Source organism: Alnus glutinosa, chromosome 4 (assembly GCF_958979055.1).
Source record: "Alnus glutinosa chromosome 4, dhAlnGlut1.1, whole genome shotgun sequence".
Lineage (NCBI taxonomy): Eukaryota > Viridiplantae > Streptophyta > Magnoliopsida > Fagales > Betulaceae > Alnus > Alnus glutinosa.
The window spans coordinates 12,437,227-12,465,095 of record NC_084889.1 but is presented as its reverse complement, the minus strand read 5'-3'; the positions used below and the strand labels follow the sequence as shown (position 1 = coordinate 12,465,095).

Here is a 27,869-nt window from a genome sequence, read left to right as displayed (position 1 = left end):
TAGCATCTTTGTGGATTACCCAGTTGTAGCTAATCACGGACCTCAAGAAGTTCAGTTTGGAGGTTGTAACAAAGGGAAGGCCTACAATTTTAGTTAGTCTAGTACTTCAGCCAGAACAAATAAAAAAATCAAGGCTGCTCAAGAGAAAGAATCTGTAATACCCCAAACATTAATTAGGGTTAAGTACGTTCTAATGCTAAACTGAAAAATGCTAGGGTTGGTTCTCAGTTGCTAAAGTATGAGATCTTCTACTTTTAAAGAATTTCATGTCTGGCCAAACATTCGAAGTTAGATTCAAACAGTCAGTGTAAAATGTTAGAAGTTTCCATCAAGCAATCGGTGAGGAATGTTCAAAGTTTCCATTGAGCGATCAGTGAGGAACATTTGAAGTTTCCGTCGAACGTTCGATGTCTGTCTGAATATTTTTTTTTAAAAAAAATTGGACATGCACCTCAGGCCATGTGTGATCTTGAACGTCCTTAAATAGAATCCTACGCCCCATAACCTCCATTTTTTGCCCCCTTCAGTTCAAAGAACCTTAGAGAGAGAGAGAGAGAGAAGATGCTCTCTTGTGGCTTATTCTTCAAATGAGATTCGGTATTTGAAAATTCAGAGACAGTTTCTAAGAGGAATTAAGCGATCGATGTAAGCAAGTTACATTTGTGCTAATAGTTTCATAAATATTGACTGGGTGCATTTTATGTCCAATGTCTTTACAGAAAAACTTGGGATTACCTTTTTAAGATTCTGAAGAGTATGAAAATATCTTATGAATGGAATGTGTTACATGAATTACTTGTATAAATGTTGCCTCAAATGATGCATGAAATATTTTAAAGGCTGCTTTATTATGCATAAACAAAATGAAATGCTTATCTGATTATATGTAAAATGGAATAATGAATGGTGACACCAATGTTTACGTGCGAGTGTGTAATTTAATAACTGTAAGGCACTGTAACACACCCTTGGTTGGGGTGTGGCCTCACCAACCATTAGCCCTAAGTAAAGTGAGTTATGTTGATAGGGTTCCGAAGATAGGGGTACAACAAACCAATCATTGCCTTACCCTAGGGGCTAGGCAGAGCTAGAGATGTTTATATGGTAGCCTGATCATGCCTTGTAGATGGAAAAAGTAGTTGCAAGAAAAGCAAGAACTGCATGACCTTGTTTTATAGATGGCACAAGTATTTGCAAGCAAAGCAAATACTGTCATTACTTTGTAGATGGCAGAAATAGTGACAAACAAAGTAAAGACAATGACAAATGTTTACATAAAGCTAATATGTATGAAATTGATACGATTATGAAAAAAATTATCACAGTAAATGTTTTAAGAGAAATGATTTTAAGAGCTAATATTCTTATCTGCATATGAATTGTTCACAGTCACACACTAGTATCAGCTTACTTGCTTACTAAGTGGTGAACTTACGCTTACTTTCTCAACGTGTAACACATCCACATTGATAATAGAGATGCCAATTAGGTTTTTAAGTAAGAAGGACCGCAAGGTACACGCAACCGTGTGGAGTAGTGTTACTGATAACGATTAAGGACCCATTGCAGTATCTCGGAGATCGCTTGTGGTAAGTAGTACTTTTCAGATGATGCTAGTGACCTAGTGTATTTGAGTATAAAGGTTTAGTTTTAAAACAATTTTTTTATAGGGATCAGATGTATATGGTAAGGATTTCAGTTAATGAAATGATTCTTAGTAAATGCTCTAGTTGTAATTAATAATGTTAGTAGAAAATCTTATGTTTTGATAAGTATACATCCCTTGGTCTTATTCCTTGGGAGAATTAAACGGGGAAGCATATTGAAAAGTTTATTACGAGTTAATTAATTTTTCGAGGTGTTACAGACCCGAAATGTTAAAATGTTAGATAATAATTAGGGATAGGGGAGGATTCCATTTCTATTCTCTTAGAGGATGGAATGCTTGTGTACCATATGTTAAATAAAACATAAGAGATAGAAGGGAAGGAGAGAACACGAAGGAGAGAAAATGACTACATTGCTTCTTATTTCATTGAGTGCTTTTGATTACAAAAGATATGAATGTAACGACCCGTCTTTTACAAAAAAGCGTAAGTAATTTTATTTTTTTTACACGTGCCGTTATGACACCACTAACGATGTCAACAGAGTATAAATTGGCAGCGGAATATATATATATATATATATATATATATATATATATATATTTCTACTATATTAGAACATTGTCAACACTTCAAAGCTTCTAATAAAAATACCTCATATTATAAAAGTATGTGTAATCAAGTTATTACACATAAGACAATACTTATACCACATAGGGCATGAATATAATACAACCCAAAATAGCCAAAGTATTATCATTACAATCCAACTGAAATATAGATATAACGTATATATCCGAATAATATCACAATAGACTACTACATAGTAGCCTACAAAAATGGAGACTGTACAGTCTCAAAGCCTACTATCAGGATCCGATTAACCTTCAGGGAAATCTTGGTATTCCTCGTCCTCATAACCTGTTTTAATATTTAATATGGGGAAATGAATAATACAAAGAAAGTACCTAAGTGAGTCAACTGTTTCCAATAATATGATGGCTATTGATTTACTTATAAAATGTAACATAATGTATTTAGCTTCATAGATATATGTATATACCATTCATGTTCTGCAAGCATGATAGGAATATAAACATAAAGATAAAGCAGTAATATGACAGTTTTATATGCAATGTATTAATTATTCTTCTTTTGCACTCCTCTCGTTATGCGATCAAAACTAGATCTCAACCAAAACTAGGTCCGGTTAACGCGTGGGAGAAAACCAAAACTAGGTTCCACTGGAAGCCAAAACTAGGTTCCACTCACTTAAAGCTTATTCGTTTAATGGCTACTGAACACCAAAACTAGGGTCCAATACCTATTATTTATTAATGTTATGGAAGCCAAAACTAGGTTCCACTGGTAGGCCAAAACTAGGTCTCACCAGCTCGTTATTAAGCAGTTTAATTAAAATAGAAAATATGCAAAATCACATGCACAAACAAATAAATAAAACAATAAGCATAATATTAAGGAAAAGTCCACCAGCGTCGTTCTCAGTAACTATAAAGATACTTACAGTTCTCACTTGAGAGATAATCCTCTATAACTGCATAATTACATTTATATATTAATTAATTAGTAAATGAGGTTAAACAAACTTACTTATATTTTATTCGGCTATCGCAACGGTTATAAATATAAACCTATCTTATATTTATAAAATACTCATTTTTTCCGCAAATGAACATAGCATTTAAAAATATTGTTATTTTGTCTCTTTTAACAAGCGGAATAACAACATTAGTTAATTAAATACTAGACATTATTTTAAAACATTTTGAACAGTAAATTCTCTTTCCCTTTTAAACATCATTATATATATATACAACATACACCTAAATAAGCATTTATTCAAAACACCCCTTTTTATTTTTCTTTTTTTTTTCTTTTTTATTTTTAGAAATATTCCTATTTCTTTCAATTCACCCTTACGCGTGCAACTCCTCCTCTCCAACTTATTGTTGACCCTACCACAATCTCACCTATCACTTTCACTCTCTTTCGGTCAAAACACATAACACACACCCACTTTCATTTTCATAAAAATTCTCCACACACCCACGTGCTCCTCTCCTCTTCTTGCTTATATATATATATATATATATATATATATATATATATATATATATATATATATATATATATATATATATATATATATATATATTTATGCTCAAAAGCTCACTCACATACTGCCCTTCCAACGTTTAAGACCCATATACATTATTTCATCATTTTCTTCCAAAACACTTGCTGTCACATTAAAACATATCCAGATTTTTATAAAAATTCTTCCTCTTATTCATCACTCACAGTTTCATACCCATTTACACTACCTTCTTCTTCTTTTATCAAACCTTCATCTTTCTTCTTTTAACCCACAAAACCAGCACGTTACAATCACCATCAACAGGTTACATATATATATATATACACACACACACACACACATACACATAAGCATCCATTTCATACATAGAAGTTATTCTAATGATTCATTCTTTAAACATAAATATAAACTAAGTGTATAACTTACTGGTTTACTGCTCTACGAACTAAAAGTCTCTTAAAATCGCTCCAAAAACGATCCACTCCAAGAAAAAGAGCTGCTGTCCAGAATACTCTGTTTTTTGTTCAAAAATAGAGGTTGCTTTGGCTGGTTTCTCTACTGGTTTACAAGTGTTTGGGAGAGGTTTATGGCTTCACTCTTAATGCTTTATATGAAGGAAATAGAAGGGATTAATCAGAACTTGAAATAAAAGATTCAGCAGTTCTAAAAACCAAGAACAACGAAAATTTCTCCAGCAGCGTTTCCACCAACAAAATTCTGTCTTCCCATTGGCGTAGCAACCAAACCCATGCATCCTTATATAATAGCTTTGAAGGGATAGGATCAAAGCAGTAAGGAATTACTCAAGGGCTGGATTTAGAGCAGCTGTCTTCAAATAATGAATGAAGGAATAATATATCTTATCTAATAATTATCATCTTATCTTCAATGAACTAAGTTACCCATAAACCGAACCGTGCTAACGAGGGTAATTGAATCAGTTTTTGATCTTTTGGAATTGTTTCTAGAAACTGAGTTAAAAGATATTTTTATTTTTACCGTCTTTTGTTGCTCACATGTATATTGTACTACACTGCAGACTTAATGCTCAAGTGCCTATTGACTAACCTCATGCTTTTATTTCTTTCTTTAATCCAAGTACTTAAATGATATATATATATATATACACACACATGTGATTTTACCGGGTATTACAATGAATATATAGGCTAATATAGGAGAGCACATCACACACAATCAGGAAATATTAAAGTGAAAAATATTGAGGAAATCAGGTAGAAAAATAAGAAAAGATATTGGAGAGGAAATCAATGAGATATTTTTGATATGCTGTAATGGCTCTTTATTCTCTAACACTCCCCCGCAAACTGATGGGAGGAACTTCCTTTACTTTGTCTTCTGCGTCGGATCATCATCATGAAACCCTCTTTTTTTTTTCTTTTCTTTTTTTTTTCTTTTTTTCTTTTTTTGTGTGTGTGTTGGCACGGGTTTGCAAACTATACCTCAAAGGCTAAAAATAAAGCCAACTATGGGCCAAAAGAAATTAAAGACAGGCTTGGGTTTTGAAACATTACCACAAACAAGAGATTGGGCCAACAATGGGCTTAAATGAGCTTGGGCCTTTGAACATTTGCCTCAAGCTTGAAATTAGGCCAACAATGGGCCAAAGAAAAGAAGGGCCAACTATGGGCCAAAGAGAGATTTTCCTTCTTTCTTTCTTTTTTTCTCTTTTTTTTTTTGGCAACATCTTCTTCATAGTACAGCACAAGACAAAACAAATAAAAGAAAAATAGACTAAAAAAAAAGGTCGATAGACAATAAAACCAAAACCAAAAAGAAAAAGAAACTGCAACTTGTGGACAACCTTAGGAGGAGAGTTCACAGTGGATGGAGAAGGCACGGAAATTGGAGGATTCGCGGCCGGATACAGTGCTAGAGGTGGGAGACTTGGCCGGTGGAGAAGTCGGGGAAGAATGCTGGAAAAGACGCCTGAGGTGGTGCTGCAATGGAGCACACAAACTTTGTGGCAAGGGACTATGATATGCATTTTTATTTTTATTTTTTGAGTGAAAGAGAGAAAATTTTGGGAGATGGAGATGAAAACTGAGATAGATTAGAAACTATGAGAGTTTCTGTGTGGATGGAGTTGAGATGTTGGGAGTGGCAATTATGAAGCTCTATTTTTAGACAGAACCATGTGATGGGTGAGACGTGTTTGATAAAATGGCTGAAAGAGTGTGCTGCAGCGAAGAAGAAACCAAGATCGTGAGGTGTTAGCCAAAGAGCTATGATACCATGTTAAATAAAATAGAAGAGATAGAAGGGAAGGAGAGAACACGAATGAGAGAAAATGACTACATTGCTTCTTATTTCATTGAGTGCTTTTGATTACAAAAGATATGAATATATAGGCTAATATAGGGGAGCACATCCCACACAATCAGGAAATATTAAAGTGGAAAATATTGAGGAAATCAGGTAGGAAAATAAGGAAAGAAATTGGAGAGGAAATCAATGAGATATTTTTGATATGCTGTAATGGCTCTTTATTCTCTAACACTATAATCATATATGTGTTCGAGAGGGTGGAGTTCTGAGGAAAGATATCATGGAAGAGGCCCACCAATCCCAATACACCATACGTCTTGGAAGCACTAAGATGTACAAAAATGTGAAAAGGACATATTAGTGGAACAATATAAAGAAGGAAATTGCAAGATATGTCGAGCAGTGCCCAACGTGTCAGTAAGTGAAAGCAGAACATCAAAGACAGATATGAATGCTTTGGCTGTTACTCGTGCCCAAATGGAAGTGGGATGAGATAGTCATCGACTTTGTGGTGGGATTACCGAGGGCACCACTCGGAGAAGATGCTATTTGGATAGTGGTTGACAGGCTAACGAAGACCGCCCACTTTATCCTAATGAAGGTTAAGGACTACATAGATAAGTTGGCAAGATTTTATGTTTAGTACATACTGCGACTACAGGGAGTGCCAACTACTATTGTGTCAGATCATGACCCTTGATTTACCTCGAGATTTTGGCAAAGTTTGCTGCAGGAGATGGGGACACAATTGAAGTTTAGTTTTGCATTCAAGTAACAGGCTGATGACCAATTAGTCAGAACTATTAATGACAAACTTGATGATATGTTGCGAGGATGTGTTTTAATTTGGATTCATGGGGAATTGGATACAATACCTACCGTTGATCTAGTTTACCTAACACAAAAACTACTCGGCAACCAACAGAATGTCGCCTTACGAGGTGCTCTACGAACATAAATGTCAATTGCTATTGTAGTGGCACAACGTTGAGGAGTAACAGTTGTTGGGCCCGATGTTGGTTTAGGACACAAGAGACAAGGTAGCTTTTGTCAGAATAAGGGTGACATTTGTAGTACAGACACTGTGACAACCCACCTCTATTCTCAACCCAAGGTAGCTACTGTTGCCACTCCTTTTGACACCTCAAACAATTGGTCAGAACTCTTTCCACCATGGCACCACCACTCTTCTACCATTACCACCTTAGTGGATGGACCCCAAATGCTCCACTCCAGGTGCAGATGCACCGTCAACCACCTACCAGAACTGCAAACAACACCATCCACTCAATTTCCACACAACAAGCCTAGTGATGTTCATACAGGATCAACTTCGGTTGATAATTATGTTTTTTGGGGTTTAATGAAAAGTAAGAATAATAAAAGGAACATAGGAAAACCGAATAGCTCTGATACCAAATGATAGGAACATAAGGGTTTCTATTGATTCAAAATAAAATAAAATAAAATCATTAAAAGGAAAAATGGATAAATCGATTGCTTAGAGGGAATCGAACCTCCAATTGATAACTTTGAAGGGATCAACCTCCAATTGTCTTAGCCAAAATTATGTTTATTTTTCACTGAATTACCATACAACATATACACTAAATCTATAGAATAATGTAAAACTTATTTAGGTAATAAAATCTAGGTTTTAGCCTATTAAGGAAATAGCCTATTAGGGAAATAAAAATCTAGGGTTCCTAACAAATAGATTGTGTGGTTTCCTCCATACCCTAAGAACATGTACAAACAAATTTCACTATTACAAAAACATAAAATCACAGAATCAAAATACAAAGACAAAAAGTAAAAATTCAATCTTGACAGCAATTTAGTCATAGCTCCAGAGAGGATCCTCGAAGGCGAAGAAGGCAATTGAGAATGCTGTTAGCGAAGCTTGTTGTAGCGGCCCATGGTAGACATTGTGGGTATCAACAAAAAAAACACATTTTTACTTAGCTCCTGACGAGCTTATAAGGGAGTTGGGGAAACTAAGAGGTAGATGTACAGTTGTAGAGAAAATACCATTTAAAGCGATGGGGAAAATAACCACTAAAATAGGATATTTTGGAGATCCGTCTTGAATTTTTGGTGGACCAAAAAGGCTCTACAAAAGACAGTTAGAGATGTTGTGATGGAGGAGGTCAAAAAGAGCGGCGAAACCTGTAACCCACATGCGAGGGATGTGGTTGGTGGATGGTTGAGCGAAGATCGGTGATTGAGGATGAGGCACATGCGGGTGGTGAAGATTGTGGTTTCTCAGTAGATATAACCTCTAATAACCCAAACAAATGACTAGAAAAGCTAAAGGAGAAGAAAAAAGGGAACTAACAAAGAGGAGATGGCCAGTGAAGAGGAAAACATGAGAGTTCTAGTGGGGAGAAGAGGGAAGATGATGTATTTCCTATTATTAAGGGATACTATTTAGATAAGGTAGTTGCAGTAGGATTGAAATAAGACTCTAATCTACATGAGAAGAGTATAATGGTAGTATTACAGTAAGACTCTCAAGAGTATGTAGTAGATATAGTAATCTATTCAAGTGATATAATGTTATCTAGTTGTTCTCAGACCTCTGTTTACTTTTCACTTTTTCATATCAGTTGTATTATTTAAAGACGTTTGTTGATGAATAAAGTATGTTGAATATTATTAAGTCAAATACAGTATTATTTTTTGTGAGTTTCAGGCTCACTCGAAACAACCAATCTATCTTTTACTGTGTTTTGTGTTAGTTGGTTCACATCAATTTGTATCAAAGCCGGATTAATTGTTTTTTTTACAGCAATCATCAATCCATGACTACACAACAACAACAACGTGATGACAAACTTCTTGAGATTCTGCACGAGGTACGCTCTATCATGGAGCATATCAGTGACTTGTGCCATCAAGTTGCCCTAAAACCCCAACCCAGCCTCCCACCACCGTGCACCAACACACAACCGACAAATGTTAACCTTTTACCACTTACCCCACTAGCACCACTCTTTCCCTTAACCTCACCCAAACCCAGTGTTAATGTCAATCCCCAAACAACCCATTTGACCACCCAACAACCCAAACACATCGTTAACCACCAACGTCCCCGCTGCATCATCAAATATTTCAAACGTGCCACAAGCCACCGTGCCGCTACTCCTTTTAGTTGCATATCACTGCACCGCCACCTCCCAACGCTGCCGATCTCACTGGTCTCACAAACCCCTTGCAAAGTCGTGCCATTTGGGTCATCTCCGCACATTAGTTCATTGGATATGTGGCTCATGAGAAAGAAGAAAAAGAGATACATTTCCTTTGTTTGGTGCAAAAAACGAAAAAGGAAAGAAAGTTTTGGTCAACAAGTCAAACTAATAAGAAGAAAAAAGAAAAAGCATAAGATGTGCTTCTTAGAAGAAGGCAAGAGAAAAAAGAAATCAAAAAGAAAAAGGTCATGTGATTGAAAGGTAAGTGGTCATTTGATTGTCTGACATGTGTAACGTACAGTGGGGCAATAGTGGAGCGCCTTGATGTTAGTCATTTTTAATATTTGTTATTTTAACAGTTGTTAAGTGATAGTTTTAGAAGTGTTAATTGGTTTTTATTGTCAGTATTTTAGTTTTCATAATTCTTTCTTGAGGACAAGAAAGTTGTTAGGGCAATGGAATGATGTATTCATATTATTTAGGGATACTATCTAGATAAGGTAGTAGCAGTAGGATTGGAATAAGACTCTTATCTATTTGATAAGAGTATAATGATAGTATTACAGTAGGACTCGCAAAAGTACGTAGTAGATATAGTGACCTATTCAAGTTTGTTGATGAATAAAGTATATTGAATATTATTAAGTCAAACACAGTCTTCTGTATTTTTAGGAGTTCATAGTTCACTCAAAACAGATAGCTTTTACGAGGGAGAGGGTGAGTATTTTTTCTAACACAAATAAGGTGGGGTTAGATCAGCGACTAAACCAGTTTTGTTGATAGGTAAAATTTTGGCAGTTAAGCATGAATCTTAAAAGAAACAAACTAAATGTGGAAGTTTCTTGTGATCGAAGTAGTTTTGCTGATGAAGAAACCTGTACATCAGCTGTGATAAAACTCATTGGAGATTTCTGGGAAATTCCTCCAAAGACCTAGATACAGAAGGATGCCCGTCATGATCTTACAAACAATACTTAAAAAATAAAAAAAAAATAAAAAAATAAAAAAAAATCCATTTGATAATCTATAAAATTGTCTTGCTTTTTTGGTAATTGGAAAAAAGAAAAAACGAAAAAAAACAGAGTCAATTATGAGTGTATCCTTTCAGAGATGTGGTGGGTCATATTCTCATCTCCAACTAGTTGTTAGAGGCAAGAGATTTTACGTAATTCGGTCTATGACGTGCGTCCACATGATAAAATATATATAAAGAGTTATATTATGCTCTTATTGCTTGATGAATTTACAATACAAATGATTCATATTTATAGGGATGTAAGGAGGCTAGGATACAAAAAGGTATGAAAGAATATTATATCAAATCGTACAATCTCATATATTCTACTACCATATCCAATCACAATTATATAGAGAATATATTCTCTAACACTAGTGTCCCTTTCTATTCATTTTCAAATATATATATATATAAGTCGATTCCCGACTATTCTTATGAAGGCCCTGTCGCCTTTGTATTTTATTTTTGTGTAATTCCCCTTTTCACCTTTTTCACTCTATTTTTTTTAAAAAAAAAAAAAAAAAAAAAAAAAAAAAAAAAAAAAAACCAAAAATGTATCAAAGAGGGACCATGCTACCTGGCACTCATCCCATCACTCGTAAGCTCTGTTGCGTTGGTGCCTATCACAAAATCCATTACACCTGCAGGGTGTTGAGGGCGCATGGCAAATGCAGATAGATATTTTCACCAATTAATTTAATGGTGGCATGCGATCATCTAGTTGATCTTTTAGAATTGGAAAATAAATAAAATTAATTTCCAATACCAATTTAGCTTTGACTTCACGAAGGGAAAAAACAAAAAACAAAAAAAGAGGTAGATCGTTAAAAAGCTTTTTTTTATTGAAACAAAAGTGAAATCAACTTGTAATGCTAGAGATAAAGAGGGATGTGAAATTTTGGCTCGCTGTTCATGCTTGAATGTTGGATTTGAGTAGTGTTGAAGTATAGACGTAAGATTATATATATGGGTCAACCTCTAACTTGATCTATCTAATTAAACAGATCAACATATATTTTTAACCCTCACTTTCTAATTTGTTATTGGGTTCGCCGATCATGTCAAAATCTTTTTGTTATTATGTCACGTGTTGGGTTTGAGTCGTGTCGAAGCAAATGTATAAGACTATATATATAAGTCAACATACTCTAACTGAACCCATTTAATAAACGAGTCAAACTCATCGACCCTAATTCTTTAATTTCATGTTAAATTTTCAAATCATATCAAAAATTATCGGCCCTAATAAAATTCACTCTATAAAGTGAAAGATGGTGAGGTAGCTTTTAGCAGCTCAATCACACAAATTAAAGCGAACTATCTGGGGAAGTCCTTAATCGATGGCGCACCAAATGTGGTCGTAGATATATATCATCGATGGTCACTGCTGTCGTGATCATATATATTAACCAATTAAATCTCACCATTAATTAGTTGTGATCATTGTCATTTCAATTGTTTATAATTGTAGGTTGTAGGCAGAATTTAGGCCGCCCCAATGCATAAAGGTTCAATTAATTAAGAATTCTTTTATCGGTTTAATTTGTTTTATTATTAGGTGCAAAATTAAAGAGGTCGGGGATTTAGAGGTTTGTGTGGTTGATGACTACATGAATGAGGAAACTTTTCCCCGTTAGAATATTAATACACATTAATTTACCCTAAAAAGTTGAACAAAAGCAAATAATAATGCTAACACAAGAAAAGGATCGATACACGTAAGATCTCGTAAATATTGTAGAATATCACAGCCACGCTTCAGACATGCTACGTACTGTGTCGATTAGCCAACACTAACAACATATATATATATATATATATATATATCATGAAAATCTGATTTTCTAGGCCAGATGAATCGCCACCAAGATGTCTAGTTGCATGTTGGTTGTTATTTCCATGTGATTATTTCGACTTTTGACTCAAACGGGTTGATGATTTTTTATTCTTTCTTTTGGGTCTGACAAATAGGTTTATGATACCGTGACATAATTCAAAAAGCAAGAATATGGAAAAACTATCCAAATCATGTTCATATTCTAATTAATATTGTATCATAAAAAGCACAATTACAAATTAAAAAGGATAACGAAACAAACATCCAAATGTTCATACCCTAATATATATTGTATAATGAAGAGCACAATGACACTTGGACTCTTTCCTTACTCTCCGATCCCTAGGATTTAAATTTTCTAGGTCATATTTTATTGTAATTAATTAACTGGTGGGCTATGATCTTTCTTAGCCGAGTACGTACCTCTTTCACCTGACATAATAACGCATGCTTCTCTTCCACCGATCGATTTGATCCAACCTTCAAAAGTGTTTTTCTTACTGTACGTGGTTTAATTTTTATACGATTGCTACAATTGGTGTAGTGTAAGCAATTTTGATATTGCTTTGTCACTTCAAACCACCATTTCTGGCAGCCAATCCAATGGGTTGTGCCACTTATTTGAACATTCCCAATAGTTTTAACTTGTCACAATGGGTTGTGCCATTTATTTCAACATTTTCAATCATTTTTAAGTTGTTCTTTTCCACCGTTCGCTATTGTTGGATTGTCCACCTTTTTTTTTTTTTTTTTTTTTTTTTTAATGTAATATTCACTTTCTCTTTTATCTTTATTCAAAAAAATAAAATAAAAACTACACCGGTGGGCTAACTAGGTAAAACTCACAGCAGAATATATATTTTCTTTGAGAGGCATGACATGGCTTATGCCATGAACGCATGCGTAGAGACTGCCATTGCAGAATTTGCAGGGGATACAATTCCCCACACAATAGCGTCACAAATATATATATAGTGATGGTTGTTGGTTTCAAGGGAAGGTTCAAATAGGCTCGTCGGTGTCCATTTTTGCTTATATAACCGCCTTAAGCAATCCCTTGAAATAACCGAATTATTTGTTTAACCCATTTCCTACCTATTATATATAATGCTTGGTGGGTCGGAAGGTTAGGTGCGGGTGAAATCTAGGTTAGAAATTCCAATGTGATCGAAAAGAAAAAAACAAACAACTGAGACAGATCATATATATATATATGCTCCACCAGCGCAAACCAACTTTGTTTTTTTGTTGTACGAAGGGCATGCATGACAAGATTATTCATGACTCTTTTTGGTAACATCATTAGTGACTTCGTAAAGAGGTAAGTAGATAAACTTGTCCATTAACTTGAAAATGACTGAAAGTAACCTGTCCACCACAAAAACTTACCGGCTCCAATACAAAAACTTACTATCTAGCTAATATTCTTTCTGCTACTCGATCTCCAAGTTACACAAATCCAATATTATTTTTGCAATCCCAATGAACTGGATACCAACTCAACCCAAACTCTCGAAATAAAATAAATTGATGTCTAATCAAATTTGGTCTTTTTTAAATTACACACAAAAATAAAAAAATAAAGAAAAGAAGCTATACATATATGATGCGCCAATTTTTTTGATTTTTCTTTTTTATTTGGAAGAAATAAAAGTGAAAACTTTTTGTGTGTGTGTGAGAGCGTTTTTAAGAGTATTTTGTGTTTTTAGTTGTTTATTAATGTATTTTACTTAAAGAAAAGAAAATAAGGTCTCATTTGATTCGCATAATAGACCCCTCGAATGTTTGTTTGGTAAGAGTCTATTCCTTAGAATAGTTATTCCTATTAGAATAATTATCCGCTAAAAAAAAAAAAATAGAGGAATAGCTATTCCAATAGAAAAATATTACATTTTCTAAAAAAAAAAATCGAAACCCCAACCCCCCTTTACAGTGGCTGGCCGACCACCCATATGCGGCCACCCCCAGAGCATTTGGAGCTAGCACAGGCCACCGCCAATTCTCATCGGGGGTGGCCGGCCACCCACTAGTTTTCAATTTTGTTTGTTTGGTTTTTTTTTTTTTTGTTTTTTTTTTTTTTAAATTTGTGTTTTTTTTTTAAAAAAAAATAATAATAATGTGGGAGATTTTTTTTAGTAATTTTGGTTTGATTCCAATTAAAATATATGAGTTGTTACCAAACTAAAGATTAGAAATAACCATTCAACTCTACTCTCTTTTATTCTTGGTAATAACTATTTCATTTCTCAATGGAATACTCATTTTGCAAATCAAACGAGACGTAAAAGACTAAAATCAAAGCCGGTAACTAACATCACCAAAAACTGCTTACCTGCTGATGCTTTAGAAGTATGATAATTTAGGTTGGTAAAGCTAGGATGAAAGTGTGATACATATATTGCATGATAAAGCCAATAATTTATTTTAAGGGCCCAACTAAAATGTAGTTACAAGATTATTATTATTATTATTCTCTTTATATACTATATTGTTATTATATACATAAAGTATGCTAAACACAATTCAAAGTAGAAATGAAGTATTTTATAAGACGAAATGATAACTAGAACCATCAGGAGAGGGCAAATAACGGAAGTCTAAGTCACTTAAGCTATGAGATAGCCATCATTAATTATATCATATCACTCAATGTGAATAAAATCGCGTAAAGCATAAAACATTTATTTGAACTACAATTAATACCTCAAAAACATCTCTTAACAATTACAACCCAAAATCCATAAAAGATAACACCAGCTAACTATTACAAAATACAATACCGAGATCCACACATACCGAAATACAATCAAACACTTACGGTTCTCGCTCCATATCCAACCCTGGTGAAAGACTCTAAGCTCCAAATCGATCTAGAACCTGCTAAACTGCAAAACTCTGAAGTGTTTCATATGTAGAAAACAACATGAACTGCATAAGTCTACAACTTAATAAGTAAACATCACATAAAACAAACCATGAAATAAGCCCTTGATAGACTCAAAATGACTTTTCATAATACCATACACTTTTAGAAGGTTTTTACATGTGTTTAAGAAAATATATGATTGAAAATATAATGTAATAAATTCGTAAAGCGAGGCGTGGTTTCATGACAATTTCACTTTAAAGTATTTAATATATATATATATATATATATATATATATATATATATATATATATATATATATATATATATATATATATATATATATATATATATATATATATATATTAGAGTTTAAAACATAACATCTTTGCACATTTCACTTACTTTAAAACTATAACTTTATCTCATCACATCATTTCTTCTTTCTTCAACATCATCATACATGTATCTTACCCTCATACGGTTGAGGTCACCTTATTAAGCATTTCCGTCCCTTTTTATACCGGTATACGACGTACAAGATCCCTTATAGGTAATCCGTATCGTATCGGTTCCATTACCACAAGGGACCGTAAATATATTGGCTATGCCGTCGTACCGGCACCCTATTACAAGGTAACCATAACTCGTATCGGAGACCTGTCATTAAGTAATCGTAATGCATACTTACACCCTATTACAAAGTATCCGTACTCAGATCGGAATCCCTTACTGAATAATCTATACCGCATACCGACTCCCTTCTCAGAGTAATCATAACTCATTCCATATCTCATAACCATATCGTTTCATTATCTTTCATAGTTAAAACATGCTTGGTACGTAAAACATAATTTAGCATTTGATACGATGGGCTCACAACATGTCAACAAATTATATCATTTCATGTAGTAAGAATATCTTCAATTCTCATTTGCAACATCATGCAAGAAAGTTTATTTATAATTCCACAGTCAGTTTACTTACCATCACGCCTATCCTCTAAGTCCAGACATCTTAAAGCTCAACTTCATGATTTTGCAAGTCACACTCTAATATGAAACTAACCACATACTAAAACCCTAATGAAACATTAATTATGCATCTAAAAACCCTAAACCGATTAAAATAAGCATTATGTCATAGTATCAAACATTCGGTATCTACGTCGAACAATCGGCATCGATCGTTCAGCAGTTGTCGAACGTTCGGTCACAGGCGAAAAAATCATCTAATTCCAAATCTCTAACCAAACCTTAATCTAACAATATCAGTGGTTCCAACACTATTCCTCAAACAGTCCTATCCAGAAATATAGCCTTCAAGCACATCTAAGTTTGTCCTAAGCATTAAATATTCAACTCATCTCTAGATCTACCACAAATCTTCTAAAACAATTCAAGGGTAAACATTTAAACTCTCATACAATTGTTTAACCATTAAGATATCATATGCTAATTGACTAACAACAACAATAACAAAAACAAGATTAAGGCAAGGGGTTACTTCCTTTGAAGGTAAAACTACAAGAATCCACTCTCTCTCTCTCTAGGGTTTCTAAAGCAATGGGGCGTCAAAAATGGGTGGAAGGAACTTAAGGATGCTTATAAAGGCCTCCCATCAAATGTTCGAAGTCAAACGTTGAACTTTCGGAATCCCACTAGAGTGTTCGAGATCCAACTCGAACGTTTAGCATCGAGCATTTGAGATCCCATTCGAACGTTCAGCTAGACAGGAAATTCTTAAAAACTCTAACATCTCACAATACTTTACCAATTGAGAATCAACCCTAGCATCCTTAAGTTATATTTTAAGCACTTTTAACCCTTACTAAAAGTTCGGGGTATCACATAATCACACTAACAAATGTTGTCATCCTTGCACCTTGTTTCCATGGGAGGTGAAGACCTCCTTGAAGGTTAGAGGAAAAACAATGCAACTCTTCATTAAGAGTTGCATTGTGGTCTATAAATTAAGGGGGTTCTGAAGAACGAATTTCAATTCATTCATTTTTTCTGACAATCTATTCTCTTTGTTTTCCTCCTAGATTTCTACTCCAAAGGGATTATCCTTCCAAAACACTTGTCTTCAACCTTCCTTTGAGTTTCTTCACATCAACCATGAGGAAGACACGGATACGACTCCAATGTTATTGAATGGCTTGAATACAATTGTCTTAGAGAGAGGAGTCTATATATAAAGAAAATATATTGTAGGTGATGTGAAATAGTAAAGATAACCAAATATTGGAAATTTGATCGATTACTTATAGATTGCTGAGATAAATACCTAAAAAAATACATTATAATATGAAAAATATTCTATAAACTCTCACATGATGGTCTAGCCCCCTTCTTGGACAGGGAGCAAGGACATCCTCAGGCTAATAATCCAACCACAAATGAGCATGGAAGTCACCACTCTTGATATGGCAAGAAACCTTATATTTCTAACAATCTGCCTGCAGATTTGAAGCACAAGCTAAAGAAAAACAAAAAAAGACCCAAAAGAGATGGACTAATAATATTGCACCCTCATTAACTTCATATTCAGTTTCTTCTCACTATATACACTTACCGGCTAACAGTTGCCTTTACAGATATGCATAAGGGTTTACAGTACAAATGCTCCAAATTAAAATGTCTCTGCCCTATTACCTCCTTACATAATTCAAATCACATACAGCAAAGTAACACACTGGGGCTCCGGATCCTCTACCACACTGGAAACAAATAAAAGCATCCCAAATTGATGTAAATGGCACAATTACTACTGTAGTACTCCATCTTGAATGATCACCACCAGCAACGGATCACTAGCTTTCACCTAATTTATACTGGTGGCATTGCTTGTAAAAAAAGCTAGCTTTCACTAAATCATACCGATCGATGACTGAATTCACGAGGCCTTACTACTACACAATTCTCCGTTATATTTGATTTATATAAAACCATTACAACTTAAATAACAACCATGGATGGAAGAGAATCGTTGCTCAAGGTCCCAAACGGTAATGACCATCACCCATGTAATGGCCATCCATGTAGATAGTCGCATTCTGTGGATGCAGTCCATCCATCACCATAAACTGCATGTCTTCAGAAGGTTTCCAGTGCCGTTTTCTTTGGTTGATGAACCAATTATTTATTTGTTTCTGGTCTAAACCTGTTGATTCAGCTAATGCCACCTTTTCGGTCTCCTGTGTATTTAACACAAATTAATAGGCAATTTGTGAAAGACGTTATAGTTCAGTTTGAAGGGGGGGGGGGGGGTGGGTTACACATACCGAAGGATAAGGCCATTTGTAGTGCAATTCCCACCAACTAAGTAGCTTTTGTCTGGCATCTTTGGGCAGCTTGCCTTTCTTCTTCTTCTTGGAAAGCTCTTGCTTGAGGCTGCTTAGGTAACCACTATACTTCCTCAATAGGTGGTTTTTCAGTTCACGGTCTTCAGCACGTGGATCAATCTCAGGCAATTCTGTTTCCCCAGCGCTGTTGTCTTGATCCTCTTCAGACGAACCAACACCTTCACACTTCTCATGATCTGCTCATTTACTCAAATGGGAACGCAAAAACTGGATGGTTATGACCAATTTGATAAAAATGATATTACAGCATAGTATACACCAGTTACTCCTGGACGGTTATCATGCATTTTATCTCCATATTTTTTAAGAATAATGCTAGATATTATACTTATATCCTACAATTATCTAACAATGTTAAGGTAACACTTCAAATCAACTATGGGATTTTTTTATTATTTAATAATGATTAATACAATAGTTAGTTGGGGATTGCCGCGTCAACCTTATTTAATAAATGTTGGATAGAAATATATTATCTAGCATTTCGCATTCTCTAAACTTGACGAGGTTTACCTTACAAAATCCCACATGTTATAAACAAATGAAATGACATTTCAAATAAAAAAGTCAACATTTAAATTTTCTACGTCATGATTGAGAGGGACCATTCAGCTAACTTAACTGAATGTGATCACATTAAACATTCAACACAATGTATGTTCATGACAAATAATGATGAAAAATCTTAATGATATTGCCATGCAAAACAACTACAACTATCCGACATTGAAAATCTTTGTAAGGAAAAAGGTTACGATAAAAAGTCCGAGTGGATTTTGTTTCGTGATAAACCCCTTTTCAATTTTATGGGCTATACCTCATGAATCTTTTACGCTCTAGCTCTCTTTTTTTTTTTTTTCATTTTGATTCAATAAATTAACTCTTGCACCCACTGGGATAAGAACACATGATCTCTCTCCCACCAACCCTTGTTTAAGGGTGGTGGAAGTTCCATTGAGCTAAAGCAAACCCATTAAACTCTCACTAATACAAAGAGTCATTTTGAGTCTTTCATCTGCTAAACATAATATTATAAGGACATATATCACTTTTAAAAGTTAATTTGTAAGAAATGTATGTCCATATTTCAATCATTGATTGGATATTGGCTTATATATCCAGATCATAAATCCTATTAAACCATTCCTTTTAAACGCCATTTTCCCACTTTGCAATAATTTTAAATTCCCTTTCTTCCTTCTCAATAATGTCTGTCAACATCCATACTTAAACAACAATTGTATTTTTAGATATATTGCCTCATGTGGCTGACCAACTATGACAGAAAGGATGGCCAGCCACTATGCAAAAACCGCATGAACTTGAGAAAATGAATTAACAAATGTTGCTTAAAATTAAAATTAATTTGGGTTAAGAGAACTATGATTTACATTAATGATGCTCTATATAAGAAAAACAAAATCCGTTTAGAAGACGATATAGCCTCAACCTCAATGGGACAAAAAATGAAATCACATTCCTCAGACTTCAGATTATTTCTGCACATAAAACTGACGAATTCCAAACCAACATGTTAAATAACCAGGCGATAGAGACTTTGCCTTAAATATGACACAGAGTCGTAGAAACAAAATACATGTAGCTGTCTCCGATTAACAACAACCCCAATTTAATTGGAACTAAAGCTTAGTTGAATTGAACAAGTTAATGTATATATTATAAAGCATTCTCTACATCTAGAATAACAGCAGAAGTAATCATGTCAACAACTTTTATACATGAGATTTTAGCAACAACCAGAAGAGAGATGAAGATCTGACCAAGAGAGTCAACCCTTAAAATTATTATTAGAGACTATTAGCGTATGATTGACAAGTTCTAGTAACGATGAGGCCAATGGTAGAAACTAGAATTGCAACCACTACAAGAATTTGCTTCATTAGCGTCCAACTTTTTAGCGGCGACACAAAAGTGGCCGCTAATAGTAGACGGTAATAATCAAAAAAATTAATGTTAACATGTACCAAGCTAGTTGGTAGTGTATGATTGACAAGTTTTATATTTTTGCCATGTTGAGAATAAGATTGTATATTGAATCACACATAGTATTGTACATGAGGGGTCTATATATAGAGGTCAATAATACATACATACACCAATAGCCATTGTGGGACTATATACAATATATCTAACTTAATAGCCCCCCTTGAACTCAAGGTTGAATGCAAGAGACCAACTTGAGTTTGGAGACAAGATCGCGAAACAAGATGTAACCTTGTGAGGAGATTCACTAGCTGATCATGAGATGTAATAGAATGAAGCTACAGTGAGCCCAGAAGAAGATGATGACGGACGAAATGACAATCAATCTCAATATTTTTGGCCCGTTCATGAAAAACATCATTATGGACAATTTAAATAGCATTCCTATTGTCGCAACATATAAGAGTAGCAAAGGAGAGAGAGAAACGCATATCCTGTAATAGCCATTATAGCCAAAGAAGCTCCGAGGTGGTGTTAGCTAGAGAATGATATTATGCCTCAGTACTAGATCGAGCAACAACAATCTATTTCTTACATTGCCAAGAAATAAGATATGTGCCAAATAGGAAACAGTAACCAGTAACCAGTAGTAGGGAGGCGATCTGTAGGATCACCTGCCCAATCAGCATTAGTATAAGCACGCAACTGAAGAATGGACTGAGAGGAGAAATGGAGACCATGAAATAATGTCCCCTTGAGGTACCGAAGATATGAAGCACGCCCGCAAAATGAGTTGAGCGTGAAGCATCCATGAACTGACTCACCAAATAGACAACACATGAGATATCAAGCCGAGTGATAGTAAGACAAACAAGACTGCAAACCAAATGCCGATACAAAGTATAATCACAAAAAAGTTCGCCATCATGAGGATTGAGACGAGCATTAAGCTCAATCGCCGTGTCGGCGATCAAACTATTTATAAGATTGGCCTATGATAGCAGATTAGAGATGTATTTGACCTGTGTCAAATAGTAACATTAGAAGAAGAGGAAATCTCAAGACTAAGAAAATAGTTGAAAGGGCCAAGATCCTTAATCTGAAAATGCAGACTAAGAAACTGTTTTAGCACCTGAATACCAACTAGGTCGTCTCTATTGATAATCATGTCTTCAACATACAATAGAAGAATGGTGCCTTAATCTATGCAATGAAGAAACAAGGTTGAATCATAGGAGATGATAAAGTATCCAAGACTAGAGACAGTGGTACTAAATTTAGCAAACAAAGATCGAGGAGCTTGCTTATGTCTATATAGAGCTCGACGGAGATGACAAAACTTGTTTGGAGGATGGGAAAGTCTAAGAAGTGGATGCATATAGACTTCTTTGCTCAGATCACCATTAAGGAATGCATTTTTTATAACCATGTTAAAAATAGACCAATGGCGAGAGGCAACAACAGCTAGAAAAGCATAAACAAAAGAGAGGCAAGTAACAGGAGCAAAGGTCTATTCATAATCTACACTATACTTCTAAGTAAAACCTTTGGCCATTGTACTTGGCAATAGCACAATTTGAACAAGTCTTAATTTTGCAGACCCATTTACACTCGACAACAAACTTTTATGGAGGCAAGTCAACTAGATCCCCAAGTACGATTCTTGTATATAGCACCAAGTTCCCCTTTCATAACAGCTTACTAAAAAGGGTTAGCGGATGCCTCATGATAGAAGTGAAGTTCATGCAAAGCAGCTAAAGCATGAAAGCAATGACAATCCTCAAGATGGGATGGGAGAAATCTTACTCAGATGGATCAGCAAAAGTCATGTAGTGGAGTATTTGCAGGATACCTAGATTGAACAGAATTTGGAGACTCAAGCGAAGTGGCGTAAAGAGCAACAAATGAGTGAAGCCTGCTGAGAGTGGCCGGGTCGATTTGGCCCAAAATGCGTTGCACTGGGTTGATAGTGGGTCCAAACGACCTAAACCCTGTGGACCAGGTTGATGGTCGGGTCGATATGAGCTAAACCCTGATGAACGGACCTCAACCTGATAGACTAGGTTGATGGTTGGGCTGGTTTGGCTTGAATCCCAACAGACCGAATCGAACCCGGTAGATGGATTGGGCTAAACGGACCTGACATAGGTTGACCAGGTCACCTGGATCAGTGAAGCACGCGTGGTGCGCATGAAGATGACGGACCAATGTGTCTTCTAGTGCATGTACTCTGGTCGCCAACACGTGTTAGCATGTGAGGTATGTCACAGACAGGTGGTTGCGCATGGGAGAGCCAGCAACAAAGTTAGTTGACGCGTTCGGGTGTGTGCAATAGCGAGAATGGCTGAAACTGCACATATCCATCGATCTGGGGCTGAAAAATCACTTTTGGTGGTTATTTTGCTGAAAATAGGTATGGTGGCGGCGTGTGAGGCTCATTTACTTACTGCCGATACCATGTGGAGGTGCGTGCAATATGGGTGAAAAATCAATTACGGTTAGCAGTTATTGCCTCTAACTGCTAACCGCTAACTGCTAACCGTAATCGCCTTTATTCTATTTTTATAACTGTAACCGCCACAACTTAGGTGGTTACCAACTATAACTACACCACATAACTACTATTATATTTTGGCATTTTAGACTTATTTTTAGGTGTTAGGCCTTCATTGGACCTCTTTTTTGGGTTTATTTAAGATTTTTTTTTTTTTTTTTTTTTTTTTTTTTTTTTTTTTTTTTTTACCAAATGTATGGTGTCATTTAAAACCCCATATGAAGCAATTTTGTTCTATATATATTGGGGTAGGCGGTTAGTAGTTAGGCAGTTAGTATGCAATTATTAACTGTCCGCCTTTTCACCCCTAGTGTGCAAAGGTCAGTGAAGATGAGTCTTCCACATATCGATAGATCTATACCTTACAAACCTGTATTTGGTTTTAGATTTTCAAAATTTGGTTCGAGGAAGGCTAAGAAGACACTGACAGCACATACCGAGGCTCGTGGAGGCGCATGAAGGATGTGAAAAAACTGTGAGGTGCTCAGCGAGTACGCCAAGAAGGAGACACTAGGAAAACGCCAATGTCATTTGGTTAAGGCCACATAAAAGTTACTCTGATACCATGTTAAAAATAAGATTGTATATTAAATCATGCATAGTATTGTACAGAAAAGACCTATATATAGAGGCCAATAATACAGATACACACATTTATAACTGATTTGAGACAATGTGCAATATATGCAACCTAACATGCCAGAAATTGTGGCTCGAATTAAGGCCCAACATTGCTATATTGATTTTTCCAAGTAAGAAGTTCCGTTAGCATGAGTTCATGAAGAATTATAAAATATATCATTTTCTATATTGCAAAAATTCGACTAAATTGGAGACAGCAGATAGGAGGAAGAAGCCATAGGGTGAGGAAGCACTTTTCTTTTGATATGAGAAATGATTAAGCCATCCATGTTCTACTTTGCTAAACAATGATATATATCTGATTGAGCTAACAAAAATAAAAAATAGTAGCACGATATACCTAACGCATAATCGTAAAATCCATTAAATTCAAGCCAACAAGCCACGTAAAATGTTTAGAACTAATTCGGCAACAGCTGTATATGATCTTGAGACCAGAACAAAAGTTCACTGGCTTCAACCAACCAGGAAATCTTGCCAAACAACAACTCCCTCATTGCATTTTCAACATCAAATAACATAAATTAAAAATGAGAGACAGAGAACGCATCAGAGTCGATCACTTATCAATTTTGTACAAATTAACGAAAGAAATCATGTTTCTTTTAATAAAATAAGAAAAATTAAGTTATATTGGTTTATAAAACCTAAACATGCAAAAACAAGTTTATATGAGTTTGATTCATTCAATAAACGAGCCTAAATTTAGGTTAGAGTTCAATAAATAAATGAATTGAACTCAAAACATTGAGTTATGTGTGTATATATATATATATTCGTAAACAGTTTAATTATTTATTTAGCTTAAGTACATGCAAAAAATACAATCAAGAATACATTTATGTAAGATCGATGTTTTCCCACAAACTACGTTCAACCAAGCACACTACCACACTATAATAATAATTAAATTTTCAGCAGCAACCTCAACGCAATCATCTTCAGTCACATTTATTTTCAGCTGTACTACTATCGGATTACATCATACCGCCACCATGGCCACCCTCTTCTCAGTCTTTGGTCAAGGAATTATTGGACCCGATCTTGTTGGATCCATTGAGTTTTAGTTTTAGTTTTCATTTCTTGCATTGTTTTGCTAAATATTGGGGTGTTTGTTGGGTCTCTACCATTTTTTTATCACAGTTTATTTTTAATTTTTTTTCTATGGTATCTTGCTTTAAAATAAAAATTAAAAAAAAAGAAAAGAAAAAGAAAAAGAAAAAGAAAGGAAAATGGAACCAGCATTAAAATAGCAAAAAGAATAAAAATAAAAAATAAAAAATAAAAAAAAAATTCTCCTTGTTCATGTTTAATATGGTTGACCAGAAATACAACTCTGGATTTACGAATGGGGCGAAAAAGAAAACAAAACCCGTATATATATATATAATAACATGGACATTAATAAAGATTTATATTTTCTGACAAGACCGTGCAAGCTATATGCAAGGGGTACACTACCAAATGAGCTGAACAGCATCCTATGCCTATATATATATTTTATTTTTTTTTATTTTTTACTTTTACTTTTTTTTAGCTAGTAAAGAGAGAGGGTCCAATTTTGGTCTAAGACAATCAGGGAAATGACAACAATCAGAGTCAGATTTTATCACGGAAAGCTATAGAATAAGAGTCAGTGATTTACTTAGCCGATGAGAAAAAGATAACAGCCTTGATTTTCGGTAAGAAACCCTAATAAGAATGATTTGTCAGAATCCTCAGACCGTGTAAAACTGTAAAAGCCAACCCATTACAGAAGCGAACGTGTGTGTTTCATCATTGTTGTTTCTACAACCATACAAGTGCGCTTAGTCTTCGTCACTTTATGGGATTTTTTAAATAATAATAATAAAAAAAAAATCCAATATAAATTGGCCGGTCTCGTCATTAGGGTTTCGCTAAGCCACTCCTGACACAGATAGACGATCTATTTCTCCTTCACTAGTGGAAGGCGTTATCGGGTTCAAAGTTTCACTCATTGAAAACGTTAAGAAGTGAAATAAAATACGTATCTTCAGTTGCCAAGAGAAATTAAATAAAAATAAAAATAAAAATAAATAAAATAAAAATAGGCATATGTTAATATAGGTAAGGTAGATAGATATAAAAATGGAAAGAGGAATACCAGAGGAGAAGATTCGAACGGGACCATTGCTAAGCATATTGAGCTGAGTTTCGATTCTACGCATGAAATCCATTGCCTCTTGCATAGGCCTCGCTAGTTCATCCCGATATTTCACTAGCATGTCATAATAGGCTTCCTGATTTGCCATCCCAAATTTCGTTAAGATAATAAAGATGCTTGTTTTTTTTTCCAAAATTGACAGCTTAATTAAAATCATCAAGTTATGGGGAAGAGTGGCGGAATTAATCACCATGAACTGATCGAGTTCTGGGTCCTTCGAAGTCTCTCTTGAAGTCACCGACGATCGTTGCCGCGCCTCATACTCCTGGCGGGCGGCTGAGAGCCGAGCCACCACTTCAGCCGGAGCACCCACCTGTTTTTGTTACACCAAAAGAAAGATAAAGAGGCTTGATCAACCTTCTATGTGTATATATATATATATACATAATTTTCTTTTTTCTTTTTTTTTTTTATAACCGAGAGTTCGGGATTATTAGATCCCGATATACCGTTCAAAGCGCTCCCTCCATATTAATAGGATAAAGTCGGGCGTCGGACCTGATACCTCAAGAGACATCAGGACCAATATTCTAAGTACTCGAGTGATCCCCTTTGGTTCCCTTCTATGTGTATTCATCCAACTTTAATGTTCTAATGTAGACTGTGTGGTCGGTGAATATATATATATAGACATATATATATATATATATATATACCTTTTGGCAATCCATGTAAGCTTCCAAGAGGTTGGAATACTGAGGATGAGCCATGATCTTGGCTTTGATATCTTCAACATCACCGGAGTTCTCATTCCCTTGTTGTTGTTGATGCTGTTGCTGAACTCTCATCAAAGGGTAATGAAATTTCTGAACATGTTGCGAAGTGGTGGCTTCGGTCTTCACGATTGGGTGTGATTCCGATTGAAAACACTCTCCGCCGGATTGAAGAGGAAAGGAGTTGATGGGCATCTGGGTTTGCTGATTTCCCACGTTTGACCCACTGCTCGTCCTCCCATAACCAGAAGAATTCACTGCAAGCACCGGTGACGCGTACAGGAAATTCCCCCTCGGAGCTGAATTCTCGTTAAGGTGATTATTGTATTCCTCCATTCCTCGACAATCCCAGATGACAGAAACCACTTTAAAAAAAAAAATTACGAGGAAAGAAAAGAATTCTAAAACCCTAAAAAGCAAGAATTGAAATAGTTAGGTAGAGGAAGAACCAAAAGCCCTAGATGATGGAGACAGCCGGTAGCTTACAACCACGACTGAGTTTCTATTGTTTTGTTGTTTACCCACAAAAGAAAAGGGTCGGGACTGTGGAGAATTAGGAAGAAAATTAGCTGCAAGAGTTGGCTCAGGGAGGCCTTGAAGTAAAGTTGCACCAGGATTTGGGCATGATAGGGAAGCAGAAAGAGCAAATCAGAAGGGCTCGATATGAGGAAGAAGGAAAGAGAGGTTGCTATGCCGGAACCGGCAGCGGCTCCGTTACTTGGGTGACTGACAAGACTTTCTTTTCATGAAAGAAAAAGAAATATTTGAAAATTACAAAAAGCAAATAAGCTAGGCCAGGAGATAAGCTAGGCAACTATGGGATTGTAGATTTTTCTTCCTTCCTAGCTAGCTACCTTCCTCCTTTTTTTCATTTGTTATTATTATATACTACCCTTTTGTTTCACGGGACGTACGTTTTTATTTTCTTCATTTTTTTTTTCTGCGCTTTAGATAATTTTTAATTAATAGTACTGACTAAAAAGAGCTTTTAATTGACATTAATAATACTCTACTTTTTTACTTGTTTTGTGGGTACTGGCAACCAATTTGAACGGAAAGATATGGGTCTGTGGGTAAAACTTTTTAAATTCATTATATTGTTTTCAAAAGTGTTTTGATGTGATGTTAATGTAAAAATAATTTTTAATATTTTATAAGTATTTTATGTTTTGTGTTATTTATTAATATATTTTTTTTTTTTATACAAAATACAAAAAGTGGACTCATCCTACGTTCCTAGTGAGGCGATAAAGGGGTAGAACCGTAATAGAGTTGAACATAGTCGAGCGGTAAAAATTTAAATTTGGCTTATTTTATTTTAAGTATCTCTATGTTTAAAGCTAATTTATTTATTTTTTAAACAAACTTAAACTTATTCAAAAATTGGTTGATTAGAATAATGTTATAAATTACATTTCTATCTTACAACTATTATACAATACTCATACGTCAATCCTATGTCATAACCAACTCTTAAGTAATTCATTGTTACAAAATAATAATAATAATAAAATAATTTTATTATTGAGACTATCA

General features: G+C 35.0%; 1 protein-coding gene across 1 annotated transcript; it reads right to left on the bottom strand.

Annotated features, from left to right (window-relative positions):
- Nucleotides 1-17,441: 17,441 nt before the first annotated feature.
- LOC133866697 (homeobox protein knotted-1-like 2) lies at nt 17,442-27,173 on the bottom strand. The gene is made up of 5 exons (XM_062303314.1): nt 26,277-27,173; nt 25,811-25,933; nt 25,561-25,696; nt 18,215-18,471; nt 17,442-18,127 (listed from the first exon to the last, which is right to left on the bottom strand). Exons 1-5 carry the CDS (start codon nt 26,667-26,669, stop codon nt 17,924-17,926), a joined length of 1,113 nt encoding a protein of 370 aa, XP_062159298.1. The 5' UTR covers nt 26,670-27,173; the 3' UTR covers nt 17,442-17,923.
- Between the last annotated feature and the right edge of the window lie 696 nt (nt 27,174-27,869).

Coding starts and splice junctions, on each gene's coding strand:
- LOC133866697 (XM_062303314.1), bottom strand. CDS start 26,669: ATGGAGGAATACAATAATCACCTTAACGAGAATTCAGCTCCGAGGGGG. Junction 25,697..25,810: donor CAGAACTCGATCAGTTCATG/GTGATTAATTCC, acceptor ATGGCAAATCAG/GAAGCCTATTATGACATGCT. Junction 18,472..25,560: donor CGTTCGAATCTTCTCCTCTG/GTATTCCTCTTT, acceptor GTAAATGAGCAG/ATCATGAGAAGTGTGAAGGT.